The 13,977-nt window shown below is 43.2% G+C and overlaps 1 protein-coding gene across 2 annotated transcripts in view; it reads right to left on the bottom strand.

The window, feature by feature from the left end:
- Positions 1–13,977, bottom strand: part of JADE1 (jade family PHD finger 1) — a 199,992-nt gene that overhangs the window by 160,505 nt on the left and 25,510 nt on the right. For both annotated transcript variants that reach the window (XM_033939135.1, XM_033939126.1), the window contains exon 2: positions 1,252–1,330. In XM_033939135.1, coding sequence (XP_033795026.1) covers positions 1,252–1,306 — 55 coding nt within the window. In that variant the 5' untranslated portion in view covers positions 1,307–1,330. The remainder of the gene's footprint in view (positions 1–1,251; positions 1,331–13,977) is intronic.

Here is a 13,977-nt window from a genome sequence, read left to right as displayed (position 1 = left end):
CAGGTAGCCTAACCCCATGCTCAAATGAGACAGCAAAGCCACAACAGGAACCAAACCAGGCTGGACTGAGCAACTACTTCCATTCCATGCCAGGCAAAATATGAAACCAGAAGCAGGAGAGACCATCCATCTGCCTGAGGAGAAAGAGAATACTGATGGTCCAGTGAGCAGACCATCGTATAAATGGCAGAGCTCGAATCTGTGCTCTCTATCTCCGCCTGCTGGTAAGTGGACACAACCCACTTGTCTGGATTCATCTGCTCCTGATGACAAGGAAATGACAAAAAGTAGTAGAAGTAGTAGTCACTGACGTGAATTAAAAAAAAAAAACAAGGATGAGGGAAGGGGATGAAGGTTCAAGAAAGAAGGAAAAGTCAGCCGTCAAAGTCAGTGAGAGAGGAGGAAAGGGACTTATCAGGGAGTCAATAGATGACCACTACATGGAGGGGTAGCAAAATGAATAGAAGGATGGTAGTTTCCTTTTCCTAAGGATCCATCCAAAATATAAAAAATTTTAAAAGTAATTTAAAGTGCTTTCTTTTTAAAGAAGCTTTTAATTGATTATCTGAAACTTAGAGATTAATCTACTGTTATTTTTTTACATTCAATTTCCCAGTCCCTTTTGTGTTTACCATAAGTGTTTCTCACATTTTCTATATTAATTGTATTTCTCCCCTCCTTCCCATTTGTGTTTAGGGGCCTTCAGGTCCATAATTACCTTGTATGTAATTGTCATCAGTCTAGAAAATTTTTATGTAAAGATATGTTTTATGTTAAATTTGTTTAAATGTTATTTTAAACCTTGTACAACGCTTTGTAGTATCGATAAAGCGTTTAATCAAAAATTTGAATAAACAATAAACAATCATATACACACATGAGTGTACACACACATAAGCACACTCCCCAGTCCCCAGGGGAGAGTAACCTGAGGTTGTGGGTTCAAACCCATACTTCTTGTGACCCTAAGCAAGTCATTTAATCCCCTCATTGCCCCAGGTACATTAGATTGTTAGCCCACCGGGACAGACAGTGAAAAATGCTTGAGTATCTGAATAAATTCATGTAAACTGTTCTGAGCATCCTTGGGAGAACAGTATAGAAAACTGAATAAATAAATAAAATTAGTAGTGGTATAGAAGCTTTCAATAAGCAATAAAAGTTTAAGCTGCCATAAAGAGAAACATGGTTTTGAGGCACACCTACATTTGGTACACTACAAAACATAACACAAAAAGGATCAGTACTTACTGTCATTGTCCTCATCTGACTCTTCACTACTGCTAGGTAGCCGACCTCGTTTCATGATCTCTAGGTAATAGAAGGCAGTCTATGAAACAAAGAGAAAAAATACTTAACCCCAACATCAATCTAACAAAAGATTAGGTTCTTATCTTTGCTAATCTTCTTTCTTGTAAATCCACAGTTTATTCCAGGACCAGTGTGTTATTTACATCTACCCACCAGGACTTTGTAGGAAGTCTCAAATTTCAGAAACTTAAACTCTTCCCTCTCATACCTCATCACTGTCACTGGTTCTGTAAACATCAGTCAGTAGCAAAACAGCCAGGAACATCTGTAGAGGATAATAACAAGAGAAAGGAGAACGGGGGCACTCTCCGACAAGTAAATGTATTCTGCTCACAATTAGAAATGCAAAACAGCAACAAGTAAACATAATTGAATCAGGATATCAAACATTAATAAACTGAATAATAACAGTGCTATAAATAGAAACAGCAAGCACTGATAGAAGGGGGCGCCCTAACTAGAGACATCCCCAAAACTGAGTTCTAAACCCAATCAGATGGCAATCTATAAAGGCTAAAAAGACTCAGATATTGTGAAAACCTCCTTAGTATAAACCAGACACTGCACTGCGTTAAAGTACAATAAAATGAAAGAAAATTATATGGGATAGATGAAAACTTTCAACTTATCTTCATTGATCGGTACACCAATGGTGGTCAGCGTTTCACTGTTTATCCAATGAGGTGAATGCCCCGCCACCGCTATTCCACCATTGTGGAGGAGGGAAGGCCTTTGTCTGAGGCTTTTTCCTCCATTTGAAATTGATATTCCGGCCTGCACTGTGTCACTAATTTACCATTTGACATTGTGCATCTTACCATTGTGAAAGTGTTTTTGATTTACTCTATAAAGGCTAGTCAGAAAATAGAAATCCAGCTTGCCAGTACTTGAAAGGCAGACAATCAATGAATCAGAAAAATACAGGGCGTGTTCCTGGAATAAAGTGTGGATTTATAAGAAAGAAGATCAGCAAAGGTAAGAATCTAATCTTTCCTTCTTGTATAATCCCACTTTATTCTGGAATCAGTGGGATGTAAGAGCAGTCCCAGAGAATCAGGGTGGGACCGATTAGCCCACTGCCAAAACAGAGGAACCAAAAGCAGCATCCAGCTTGGTTCCCAAATCGACCCTGTAAAACTTGGTGAACGGATGCAAAGAAACATACAAAATGCCCACACTAATGACCCACCCCTAACTTCCTCGATGAAGAGATCCCACATGCCAATCCCACCTTTTCTTAAAATCTGGCACGCTGCTGGCCTCAATTACCTGTAGTGGAAGATTATTCCAGCAATCAACCACCCTTTCGGTGAAGAAATATTTTCTGGTGTCGCCATGAAATTTCCCTCCCCTGATTTTCAACGGATGCCTTCTTGTTGCTATGGGTCCTTTAAGAAAAAAGAGATCTTCTTCCACTTTGATACGGCCCGTGACATATTTGAATGTCTTTATCATGTCTCCCCTCTCTCTGCGTTCCTCGAGTGAGTATAGCTGCAACTTACCCAGCCGTTCCTCATACGGGAGATCCTTGAGTCCCGAGACCATCCTGGTGGCCATTCGCTGAACCGACTCAACTCTCAGCACGTCTTTTTGATAATGTGGCCTCCAGAATTGTACACAATATTCCAGATGGGGTCTCACCATGGATCTGTACAACAGCATTATGACCTCGGGCTTACAGCTGACGAAGCTTCTATGGATACAAGCTTTCTCCACTTGATTAGCAGTCTTCATGTCTTTGCTAATGATCAGCCCCAAGTCACGTTCTGCTACAGTTCTTGCTAGGATCTCACCATTTAGGGTGTAAGTCCTGCATGGATTTTTGCCGCCAAGGTGCATGACCTTGCATTTTTTGCCATTGAAACTTAGTTATAAAGAAAATAAAGAATCCCTTCTACACACTATCCAATAAATCATAAAACTCAAGAGACCTGAGTATAATGTACAAAAGTTATCATATAATAACCACTATAATGCTTTATTACCTTAATTAATATAATTTTTTTAAAATGTTTTAATTTTTTTAATTAATTTTAATAGTCATCAAAACACTTAAAACACATACAACCACAAGATAAAAAGACATAAACATAAACAAACACAGATGCGAATACAAATATAAATATGAATATAAATATAAAGATGGCACACAGGGTACACTCTGTTCATAAAGCCAAGAAGCAAAAGGCAAAATTGAGCAAATACTTAGCTGAAAAGTCCGATGAGCTAAACATAGCAGAGGAGCGACCCAGCCATCCTTAAACAAAGCCAAGTCAGTTCACTTCAAAGTTCAAAATCCAATCGAAGACTAAAGTGCTAATGTGCGATGATAACTCCAATGATGTGCAATTTAATTCCAATGATGTGAAGAGTTCCTCCTTTTGATAAAGACCTTATCGAAACACGGCCTGTGTTGAGGAAGGGCAACAAACTTGTTGCCGTCCACGCCCTGCATTGTGTCTGGACAAGTGTGGAACGTCTTTTAAAGCATTCTTTAAAGCACCTTTTTGCACCCAATTTAGACCTCTTCACATCATTGGAATTATATTGCACATCATTGGAGTTATCATCGCACATCAGCACTTTAGTCTGGATTTTGAACTTTGAAGTGAACTGATTTGGCTTTGTTTAAGGATGGCTGGGTCGCTCCTCTGCAATGTTTAGCTCATCGGACTTTTCAGCTAAGTATTTGCTCAATTTTGCCTTTTGCTTCTTGGCTTTATGAACAGAGCGTACCCTGTGTGCCATCTTTATATTTATATTCGTATCTGTGTTTGTTTTTGTTTATGTCTTTTTATCTTGTGGTTTTAAGTGTTTTGATGACTATTAAAATTAATTAAAAAATTATATTAATTAAGGTAATAAAGCATTATAGTGGTTATTATATGATAACTTTTGTACATTATACTCATGTCTCTTGAGTTTTATGATTTATTGGATAGTTTGTAGAAGGGATTCTTTATTTTCTTTATATTAGTTAGTTCTGAATTTCCTTTGCTTTTTGATATCTCTCAGTTTTGTTTGATTGAAACTTAGTTGCCAAGTCTTTGACCAATGGTCCAGCAGGAGTAGATCCTGCGTCATACTGTCGGGCATTGAGTTTTTGTCTATTGTTTCAAGTTTCAAGTTTATTGAGATATTGATTTAAACACAATATCAAATATTTTTAATGCGTATAACAAAAATAAATTTGGGGAAATAAATAAAACCATTTGAACAATAAACATACAAACATGTCCATAGATGATTAAAAATATATAAGGAATACAAGGATAAACTACATTTGTTTTTGCCTACTATGTTGCATAGTTTGGCGTCATCGGCGAATAATGTATTTTTACCTCGAAGCCCTTTAGCCAAGTCTCTTACGAAGATGTTAAATAGGATCGGGCCCAAGACCGAGCCCTGCGGTACTCCGCTGATCACCTCCGTCGTATCGGAGAGGGTACCGTTTACCACTACCCTCTGAAGTCTACCTCTAAGCCAGTCCTTAACCCATGCAGTTAATGTTTCACCTAATCCCATCAAACTCATCTTGCTCAATAACCTGCGGTGTGGGACGCTATCAAACGCTTTGCTGAAGTCCAAGTACACGACGTCCAGAAACTCCCCTATATCCAGCTTTCTGGTTACCCAGTCGAAGAAGCTGATCAGATTTGATTGGCAGGACCTTCCCTTCGTAAAACCATGTTGATAGGGATCTCGTAGACCAGATAACAGCCCTGCAAATCTCATCCAGAGGAACCGACGACGACTCTGCCCAAAAATATAAAACACCTCTGGTAGAATGAGCCTGCACCGTGAGGGAGGGGGGGGCTTCTTTCCGGCCTCCACATAATTCACAGAAACAGCCATACGGATCCACCTGGAAATGGCCTTAGAAGCAGACCTACCCTTGGGGGCAGGAACTGCTAGAACAAACAGGTGGTCAGAGAGGAGAAACTCGTTGATGACTTCCAGATACTGCAACAAAAATCTGCGCACATCCAAGGACCGAAACAACCGGTCCTGTTCCCTCGAACCAGAGGAAGCAAAAGCAGAAAGTCAGACTTCCCAATTCATGTGAAAAATGGAAACCACTGTCAGAAGAAAGGAACAGTGCACAGCATCACACCGAAATCCACAATACGTATAAAAAGATCCAGGCAGGAGAGAGCCTGAAGCTCCAAAACTCTGTGTGCTGAGGTAATAGCCACCAGGAAGACTGCCTTGATAGTCAGATCTATAAAGAATGCCTGCTCCCAAGGCTCATACGGTGGATGAGCCAAAGAGCGGAGAACCAGAGTAAGATTCCAAGTGGGACAGAGTAAGCGCAACAGAGGCCTAAGTCACAGAGCGCCCTGCAGGAAACGAGCCACATCCGGATGAACTGTCAATGAGCCCTGCAAAGAGGGAGGGCCCAAACACGAAAGACAAATAATCTGCACCCAGAGCGACCCTACCACAAGGCCCTTCATCAGACCATCTTGCAGAAACTCCAGGACACAAGGAATCGATGGAACAGACGGGTCCACCTGATTTCAGGGTGCACCAGGCAAAGCAACAACTCCAAGCCTTTGCATGGGCCACCCCTGTGGACTTCCATTTGCTGTGAAACAATGTGTCAACCACCACCGAAGAATAGCCCCAGCTCAAAAGCAATGCAGTAAGACCAAAGCAGTCCGGATCCTGCATCGCTGTGTGAGAAGGTGAGAATGACAAGGCCGGAGCCCCCAATCCTGCTAGAGCTGAACCAAGTTGACATACCACGAATGCCTTGGCCAATGCAACCAAAATCACTGGACCCTCAGGGGCCACTATCCGCCTCAACAGACGCCCATCATGGGCCACAGAGGGAAGACATAGAGGATACCTTCCAGTGGCCAGTGCTGAACCAGAATGTTCAGGCCTTCACAGCCAGCCTCTCGATGATGACTGAAGAATCAATCAGTTTTCTTATTGGCCTCAGTCGCCATTAGGTCAAATGTGGGGAACCCCTATGAGCTACTATGCAAATCGAACCCCTTTGAGACAGGGACCACTCTCCAGGGTTCAGCATCAGACAACAAAGAAAATTTACTTGTTGTCCACTCCTGCCACTGGCAGTGCCACAAGGTGTCTCTTTACCCCCCAAAAGAGAAGCTGAGACTCCACACTCAGGGAGGGACTCCTCATGCCCCTTGCTGATTGATGTAACTGTCTGAGAAGACAGACGGCTCGATGACGGAGACTACCCTCAAATTGGATAAGAGCCAGAAGAATCGCCCAGGCGATTGAGCGACCACTTGCGCTCTAAGGGTGCCCACTGATCCTGAACAGGGATGGTCATACATACTGCTCCCCAGCCTTTGAGACTTGCATCCGCAGACAGAATCATCCAATCAGAGATCCAGAGGGGAAGGCCCCTGGAACGCGAGAGGGGTCGCAATCACCAAGCAAGACTGTTCCACACCACAGTCATCCAGGGCAGGGGTGCATGTAACGGGTCTCACTGGGGCTTCCAGCACGAAAGCAGAGCATCCAGCAGCGGACACAGAGTGGCTCTGGCCCAAGGAACATATCGATCATTGATACTATGGTCCCCAGAACCTGGGAGGTACTGCCATGCCATCAGGACCAGAGTGGCCAGAAGGTCCCTGACAAGCTGTCAGAGCTTCTCCTGAAGAGACACAGGAAGGAACACTGTTTTATTCCATGTGAAATCAAACCCCTGGGTTTTCCAAATCCTGCATTGGCTCAAGGTGACTCTTACTGAATTTGATGACCCAGCCCAGCCTGGAGTTGATGCTGCAGCAACTGTACCACCTGATGAATAGCCTGACGCCCCATGGACAGCAAGGGAGCTCTGATCAACTGGTCATCTAGATACGAATGAACCAGGACACCCAGGGTACGAAGATGGACCGCCCCCATCATCGGCGCAAATGAAATGTTGCCCCAGGATGTGGAACTTAAGATACTTCCGGGGGTCCGGGAAAATGGGAATGTGGCGATACACCTCTGTCAGATACAGGGAGGCAAGAAACTCCCCTGAATGCACTGTCTCCATCTGGAAGCGAGGCACTTTCAGCGCCACACTGACCGCCTTGAGGTCCAGATCAGTCTCCAATCGTCAGATCCTTCCTTTGGAACAATGAAGTATATCGAGCATCTCCAGAGCCTGAGTCTCGCTCTGGTAGATTCTATAGCCGCAATATCCAGAAGTCTGTTGACTGGGATGGGCAGATCAGATTGGTCATTTGGCCTTTATCTGCTATCATGTTTCTATGACTGTGGCCTGCATCCGAACCAACCTCTCTGGGTGGCCCACAAGTGAATGCAGAAAACACTCGGTCAGAGGACGGAGAAACTCCAGTTTGTAGCCATCCCTGAGAACCTCCAGGACTCAGCGAGGTAATAGTCTGTCATTCCGCCAAAAAAGCTGATACGCGGGGGAGGAGATACCGGTCTGGCGTCAGAACTGTTTCTTTTGCAGAAACCTCCAGATGACTCCCTGTGGATGACTGATGTCGAGACCCACCAAAGCGCAGTCAGGCAAACGAAGAGGACCGTTGTCCCCTGGAAAAACCCAAGTATGGACGAGACCGCCTGAAGTAACGAAAATTAGGATCCCCTAAACCCTTGAAAGGGTGGGATCTATTCACGGGCAGCAACTTGGGCCTGCATTCCTGCACACTGGCCATAAGTCATCCAGACCCTGGCCAAACAGCAGCTGTCCCTTAAAAGGCTCATGGTCGCTTAAGAAGAAGAATCACCAGACCACTGTTGGATCAAGAGCATCCTGCGAGCCGAAATGGAATAGGTGGAAAGCTTAGCAAAGACTGTCATACAAGGCATTAGTCATATAATCCACTCCCGAAATTATAAAATCCACGTTACGAAGCACCACAGTGTTAGGATCATGGCACAGCATGGAATGGCATGCCCGAGTCACAAAGAGGCTGACATCACCTGAACACCAGTGACCGCCAAATCAAATAGAGGCTTAAGGACAAAATCCACACTGGGAAGAGAAGTGTGCTTGGTGACCTGCGCCACCAAGGAATCCACCTTCGGGGAAGCAAAGCACTTGTGGATTAGGAATTGGTTATCGGATAGAAAACAGAGGGTAGGGTTAAATGGAGGAGAGTAAATAGTGGAGTGCCGCAGGGGTCTGTATGGGACCTGTGCTATTTAACTTACTTATAAATGATCTGGAAATTGGAACGACGAGTGAGGAGATATGATTGAAGTCTACAAAATCCTGAGTGGAGTAGAACGGGTACAAGTGGATTGATTTTTCACTCCATCAAAAATTACAAAGACTAGGGGACACTCGATGAAGTTACAGGGAAATACTTTTAAAACCAATTGGAGGAAAAAAATTTTCACTCAGAGAATAGTTAAGCTCTGGAACGCGATGCCAGAGGATGTGGTAAGAGCGGATAGCGTAGTTGGCTTTAAGAAAGGTTTGGACAAGTTCCCGGAGGAAAAGTCCATAGTCTGTTATTGAGAAAGACACGGGGGAAGCCACTGCTTGCCCTGTATCGGTAGCATGGAATATTGCTACACCTTGGGTTTTGGCCAAGTACTAGTGACCTGGATTGGCCACCGTGAGAACGGGCTACTGGGCTTGATGGACCATTGGTCTGACACAGTAAAACTATTCTTATGTTCTTATGAAATAAAGCCACTCCATAGCATGAGCACAGCCCAAGAGACCCTCAGGAGTCCCTTCAATGTCCGTATGAATCCAAACAAGGTCAGGATGATCAGGAAAAGAGGCAGATTGTGGTGTCAGGTCACTCATGGTAGCTCAGCTTGCAGCTTTAATGCATGTAGAGATTCAGAGATCAAATCCACAATAAGCTCGTGCTTGAAAAATCTGCACATAGTGGGATCCTTCCCCAAATCAAGGGCTTTGCTGTGATCCGGATCCTGGAAAACCACCAGATCTGCCACAGCACCCTCCTGAGAAAGCAGAGGTATGGAAAATGAATCTGGCGCAACTGCGGGCACTATCTGCAAACCTTCCAGCACTCCCTAGGAGAGGGAAAAGACCCTGGCCCAAAGTCGCAGGGGTCCCTGTGCCCAGCTGGCAGGAGACAGGCAGAGACTGTTCCGTCTCCCCCCCAATTATGTCCACTCAAGCAGCAAAAATAGACAACCAAATCGCCAACCTTCTAATAATGACCCCAGATTACAAAACTTTCAGAAAAGAAATAAAGACTATACTTTTCAAAAAATCCCTGAAAAAGTCCTAACCTCTCAAGCTTCCTTCTTTCATCCCTCTAACCCCCAGAACCCCCAAATCAACCTGCTCTATTTTTTTTTCCCCAAAAAGGACCAGAAATCTTTTTGTAAAACACCCTCTTTAACTCTTTTGTAATCCACCTTGAACCGCAAGGTAATGACGGAATAGAAATCCCTAATGTAATGTAAAGCATACCAACAAAATCCAGGTAAAACCCATCCTCTTGTAGCAGGAGCCGACCCCCTCCACTCCAGTTGGGGACTGTTTGGAGGATTTACCAGGTTTATCCCCCATAGCGTCACCTGCGCACTTCCCAGTGTCCCCTGACACCATTTTCATGGGAGTCGGAACAGAAGGCGCTAGAACAGCCTCCTCAGAGGTCGAAGGCACCGAATATGGGCAAGTCTCACACCCCTCGCAGGCTGCTGCACAAGTGAAATATGGCTGTGCATCCGACAGCCATCCACCGCAAATGAGGCATGAATCCATAACATCCTGCCCTGGGGAGGTCATCCCTTTTGAAAGACCGCCCCCCCCCAAAAAAAATCTCTTGATTCAAGCTGTTAGCTGGTACCCTGCAGATGGAGCTGAAAACTGTTCACAGGTAGATCCTCTGCCTCAACTTGCTAGAAAGTTGAACTTTGAATCTTCTGACTGTCCCATCAGCCTGACTTCCACGGCTGGTCACCTCCGCCACCCTCGGACACGCTGCACAGCACACCTGGTGGAAGAACGCAGTCTGGCTCCGATCCCGGGTGCGCCTTTATAGAACCACGCAGCCTGCGCTCAACCCACTAGCAGACCAACCTGGGGTGAACCAGTTCCCAAGGGAATGATCCCTGAGCCCCAATCTGATGTGCAGGCTGTCCAGAGGGCTTACTAACAAGTAGGGAACCCTTCAGAAAGAGACTTTTCCCAAATGTCCGCAATCTCCCACAGTCGGTGCTATCCCTGCAGAGAACTCCACAGCATGAGTTTGATAACCGCAAACTCAAAGACTGAAATTACACGAGCAGAAAAGGCAAGCTCCTAAAGCCTGGCTTGTAGGAACAAAGACTGATGTTTACAGAACCAGTGACAGTGATGAGGTATGAGGGGGAGGGGTTTAAGACTCTGAAATTTGAGGTTCCCTACAAAGTCCTGGCAGGAATACGGAAATAACCCACTGGTCCCGGAATAAAGTGGGATTGTACAAGAAGTATCCACTGACATTTGTATCAGTGGCATAAACAAGATTCAATTGGGGGAGGCAAAGGGTCAACTCATTCTCTTTACTCCCCTCCCCCATGCCTGGCTAATAATTTTGCTTTTGCTAACTGAGAAGCCTAATCCCTGCCAGCCGATGAGATCCACTACCACAAACTGCTCCAGGGCTACCTCAATATTGAAGATATCAGCCATCTCCTTTCCAACTGCAGACACCGGTGCTCCCTAACATAAAATTACAGTATGCATTTGAAAACAATACCTTTCCTCGATGTCTATGCATATCTCTCACAATGTATCACCCTGGAAATTTCTTGATCAGCTTGTACAGACAACTTAACTGACCGTGTTTTCGTATACTGCAATATTTCTTCCCTATTTGTCTTTGTTTCTTTAGGAGTACTATTCTTAAAATCTTTTGGTTCTGATGCAAGGAGAGAGACAAACACTGTTTTTTCTGTTTTCTTTTTCTTTCTTTCTGCTGAGTTTCGTTGATTGTACTCAATTGTATAGTTATATTTCGTATTTGTTATTGAAAATCCCAACAAAAATTTTGAACTGAAAAACATAACATAAAATTTTACTTGTATACTGCAGTACACCTTGAAGTTTGATGCGGTTAACAGGAGTTAAAATAGAGGATCGTACATAAGAGGTGAGAGTTCACACCTCACACTAGGTATCCACATTCCCTGTCTGCTAAAATTCCCTCTTCATAATTGTATCCTGATATTCGCTGGTGTCCGACTATTTTCAATTGTAAGATATAAAATAGTTAATTTCTTATAATTCAACCTATGTATAATTTTCCTTTCAACCACCTTGTATTCATCTATTGTAATTTGCTGATTGTATAGCTCTTCTTCTTTGTGAACCGCCTAGAAGTCGCAAGATTGTGGCGGTATAGAAAAATAAAGTTATTATTATTATTACAAGTAACATAGGAGTGTAAATAACAAAGGATCATGACAGGTCTGAGTCAAATACAATAGAAGTGAGGCGATACAAGGAGAACTCACAAGAATTCACAAAATAAACAGTTTGAATCTCAGTACAGATATATATATGGACCTACAGCTTAGTCTTGTGGTAGTAATGATGGGAAGATCACGAGTGGGTGAGGGGCCCTCCTTCTTAATTTCTGCCCTGGGCCCCACAATGTGTAAAACCAGCCCTGCCAATCGGATCAGGAATGGCATATCCAGTATTCAGAACTCATAGCTATGACCATTTACCTGCTTGGAAATAGAAAATACTGAGGGGTTGTGGGGTAAGAGGGGACCTATATCAGGCAGCTCTTTGTTGTTTCTATCTTCATCTGGTGGTTAATGAACATAACTAACTCAATGGTCTGGAACAGTAAGGACGACACTATGGAAGGTGAATTTATGCTAGTTAGTTTTTAAGTTTATATTTTAAAGCAAGAGGCCCCATATAACAAGCTAGCTAGTGTTTAATTTATGTGATAATATTGATGAATTAAAGAATATATTATTAAGAGGTTTACATCTTATATTTATGATGTGAATAGTTTTTGTTATAATAGGTAATGAATATACATGAGACAGATTTGTATGCAGTAGAAGCAATGCATTCAAATCTCTTGTATGCATATTTTTGAGGGATATCCTAGAAAATGGACTGGCTAGTGGTTTATTCCAGGAAAGGCTTGAGAAACACCTCCCCTATCTAGTCAACCTTTGGCTTTTCAGTTAGCACTAAAATCATGATGTATTATTCAAGAAATATGGATATCAGACATCTAGAATTCAAAGCAGAAACTTATTTTACATGGGCCATCAAGCAGCTTTCAAATGACATTATAAGCAAATAAAAATAAAATATTTTTAATGCATTGCTGATTATTATCTGTATCTTTACCTAAAATGTTTTGCCCTAGCTCTCACTATGATCTTTATCTGCTACTTTTTTATTTTGCTATAGTGCAATCACACATTTCTTCTTCAAGGCTCAGTAACACCTCTCCATAAATTATGTGTGTGAGGTCTGAAAGTGGGGATTGCATCTATTTCATATCCTCAGGAAGGAATCTAGTGATCAAAACATTATTAGAGGTGTTGTAGAGCCATTTTTTCTATGACTGGATGAGCTATATTTATATATTTTTTTAGTTGTTTAAATTTATGCAGAAATAAATTGCCAGATTGAACCTAATGACTTCATTAATGCATTTCCCTTGTTTAAACCTCTATAAGTGTTCTTCAACCTTTTGACACCTATGGACCGGCGGAAATAAAATAATTATTTTGTGGACGGGCACCGGTCCACGGACCGGCGGTTGGAGAACACTAGGCTAAGTTGTGGGCCAGACCCCGCCCATCTCCACCCCAGACCCCGTCCCCATAATAGTACTAATTGTAGCACCATTTTTTCCATTCATTTTTCATATATATACACACACACACACAATATAATCTTATTAATAACACATAATGGTTAACCACAAAATTAAACTACACAAAGTACAGTATGCTTATCAACATTCATTCCTACCAGAAAACCCCATGCAAATATAGGACCAAAAACTAAAAGTACAGTGGTACCTTGGAATCCGAACTTAATCCATTCCAGAACCCCATTCAAGTTCCAAGACAATTTTTACCATTGAAAATAATAGAAACTGAATCAATCCATTCCTTGGTCCCACAAAACTCAGATTTTCACATAGACAGCAAGATCGGGCACCCCAACCGGCATAGGCAGCAAGATCGGGCACCCCAACTGGCATAAACAGCAAGATCGGGCACCCCGGCAGAGACAGCAAGATCGGGCACTCTAACCGGCGTAGAAAACAAGATCAGGCACCCCCATCTGGCATAGACAGCCAGATCGGGCACCCCAACCGGCACAGACAGCAAGATCGGGCACTCCAACCAGCATAGACAGCAAGATCGGGCACCCCAACCAGCATAGACAGCAAGATTGGCAACAGCAAATGCAAGCAGTGCTCAACCCAAAGCTTTCCTCTGACACGAACCGCTAAGGTGGAAACAGGAAGCTGCGTCAGAGGGGAAGCTTTCGGCTGAGCAACGCTTGCAGTTCCTGTACATTCCGATTCCAAAGCAGCGTTCAGATTCCGGAGCAAAATTTAATTAAAAAAATAGTTCAGATTCCAAGTTGTTTGAGTTCTGGGTCATTTGGATTCCGAGGTACCATTGTACTAATATATACAAACGAAATTCTAAGATTCAAGACTCTGCATGCAGTACAACCCCAAAGAAAAAGAA

The sequence above is a fragment of the Geotrypetes seraphini genome, chromosome 1 (genome assembly GCF_902459505.1).
Source record: "Geotrypetes seraphini chromosome 1, aGeoSer1.1, whole genome shotgun sequence".
NCBI lineage: Eukaryota > Metazoa > Chordata > Amphibia > Gymnophiona > Dermophiidae > Geotrypetes > Geotrypetes seraphini.
Note: the sequence above shows the minus strand (reverse complement) of the source record. Positions and strands in the feature narration are given on the sequence as shown.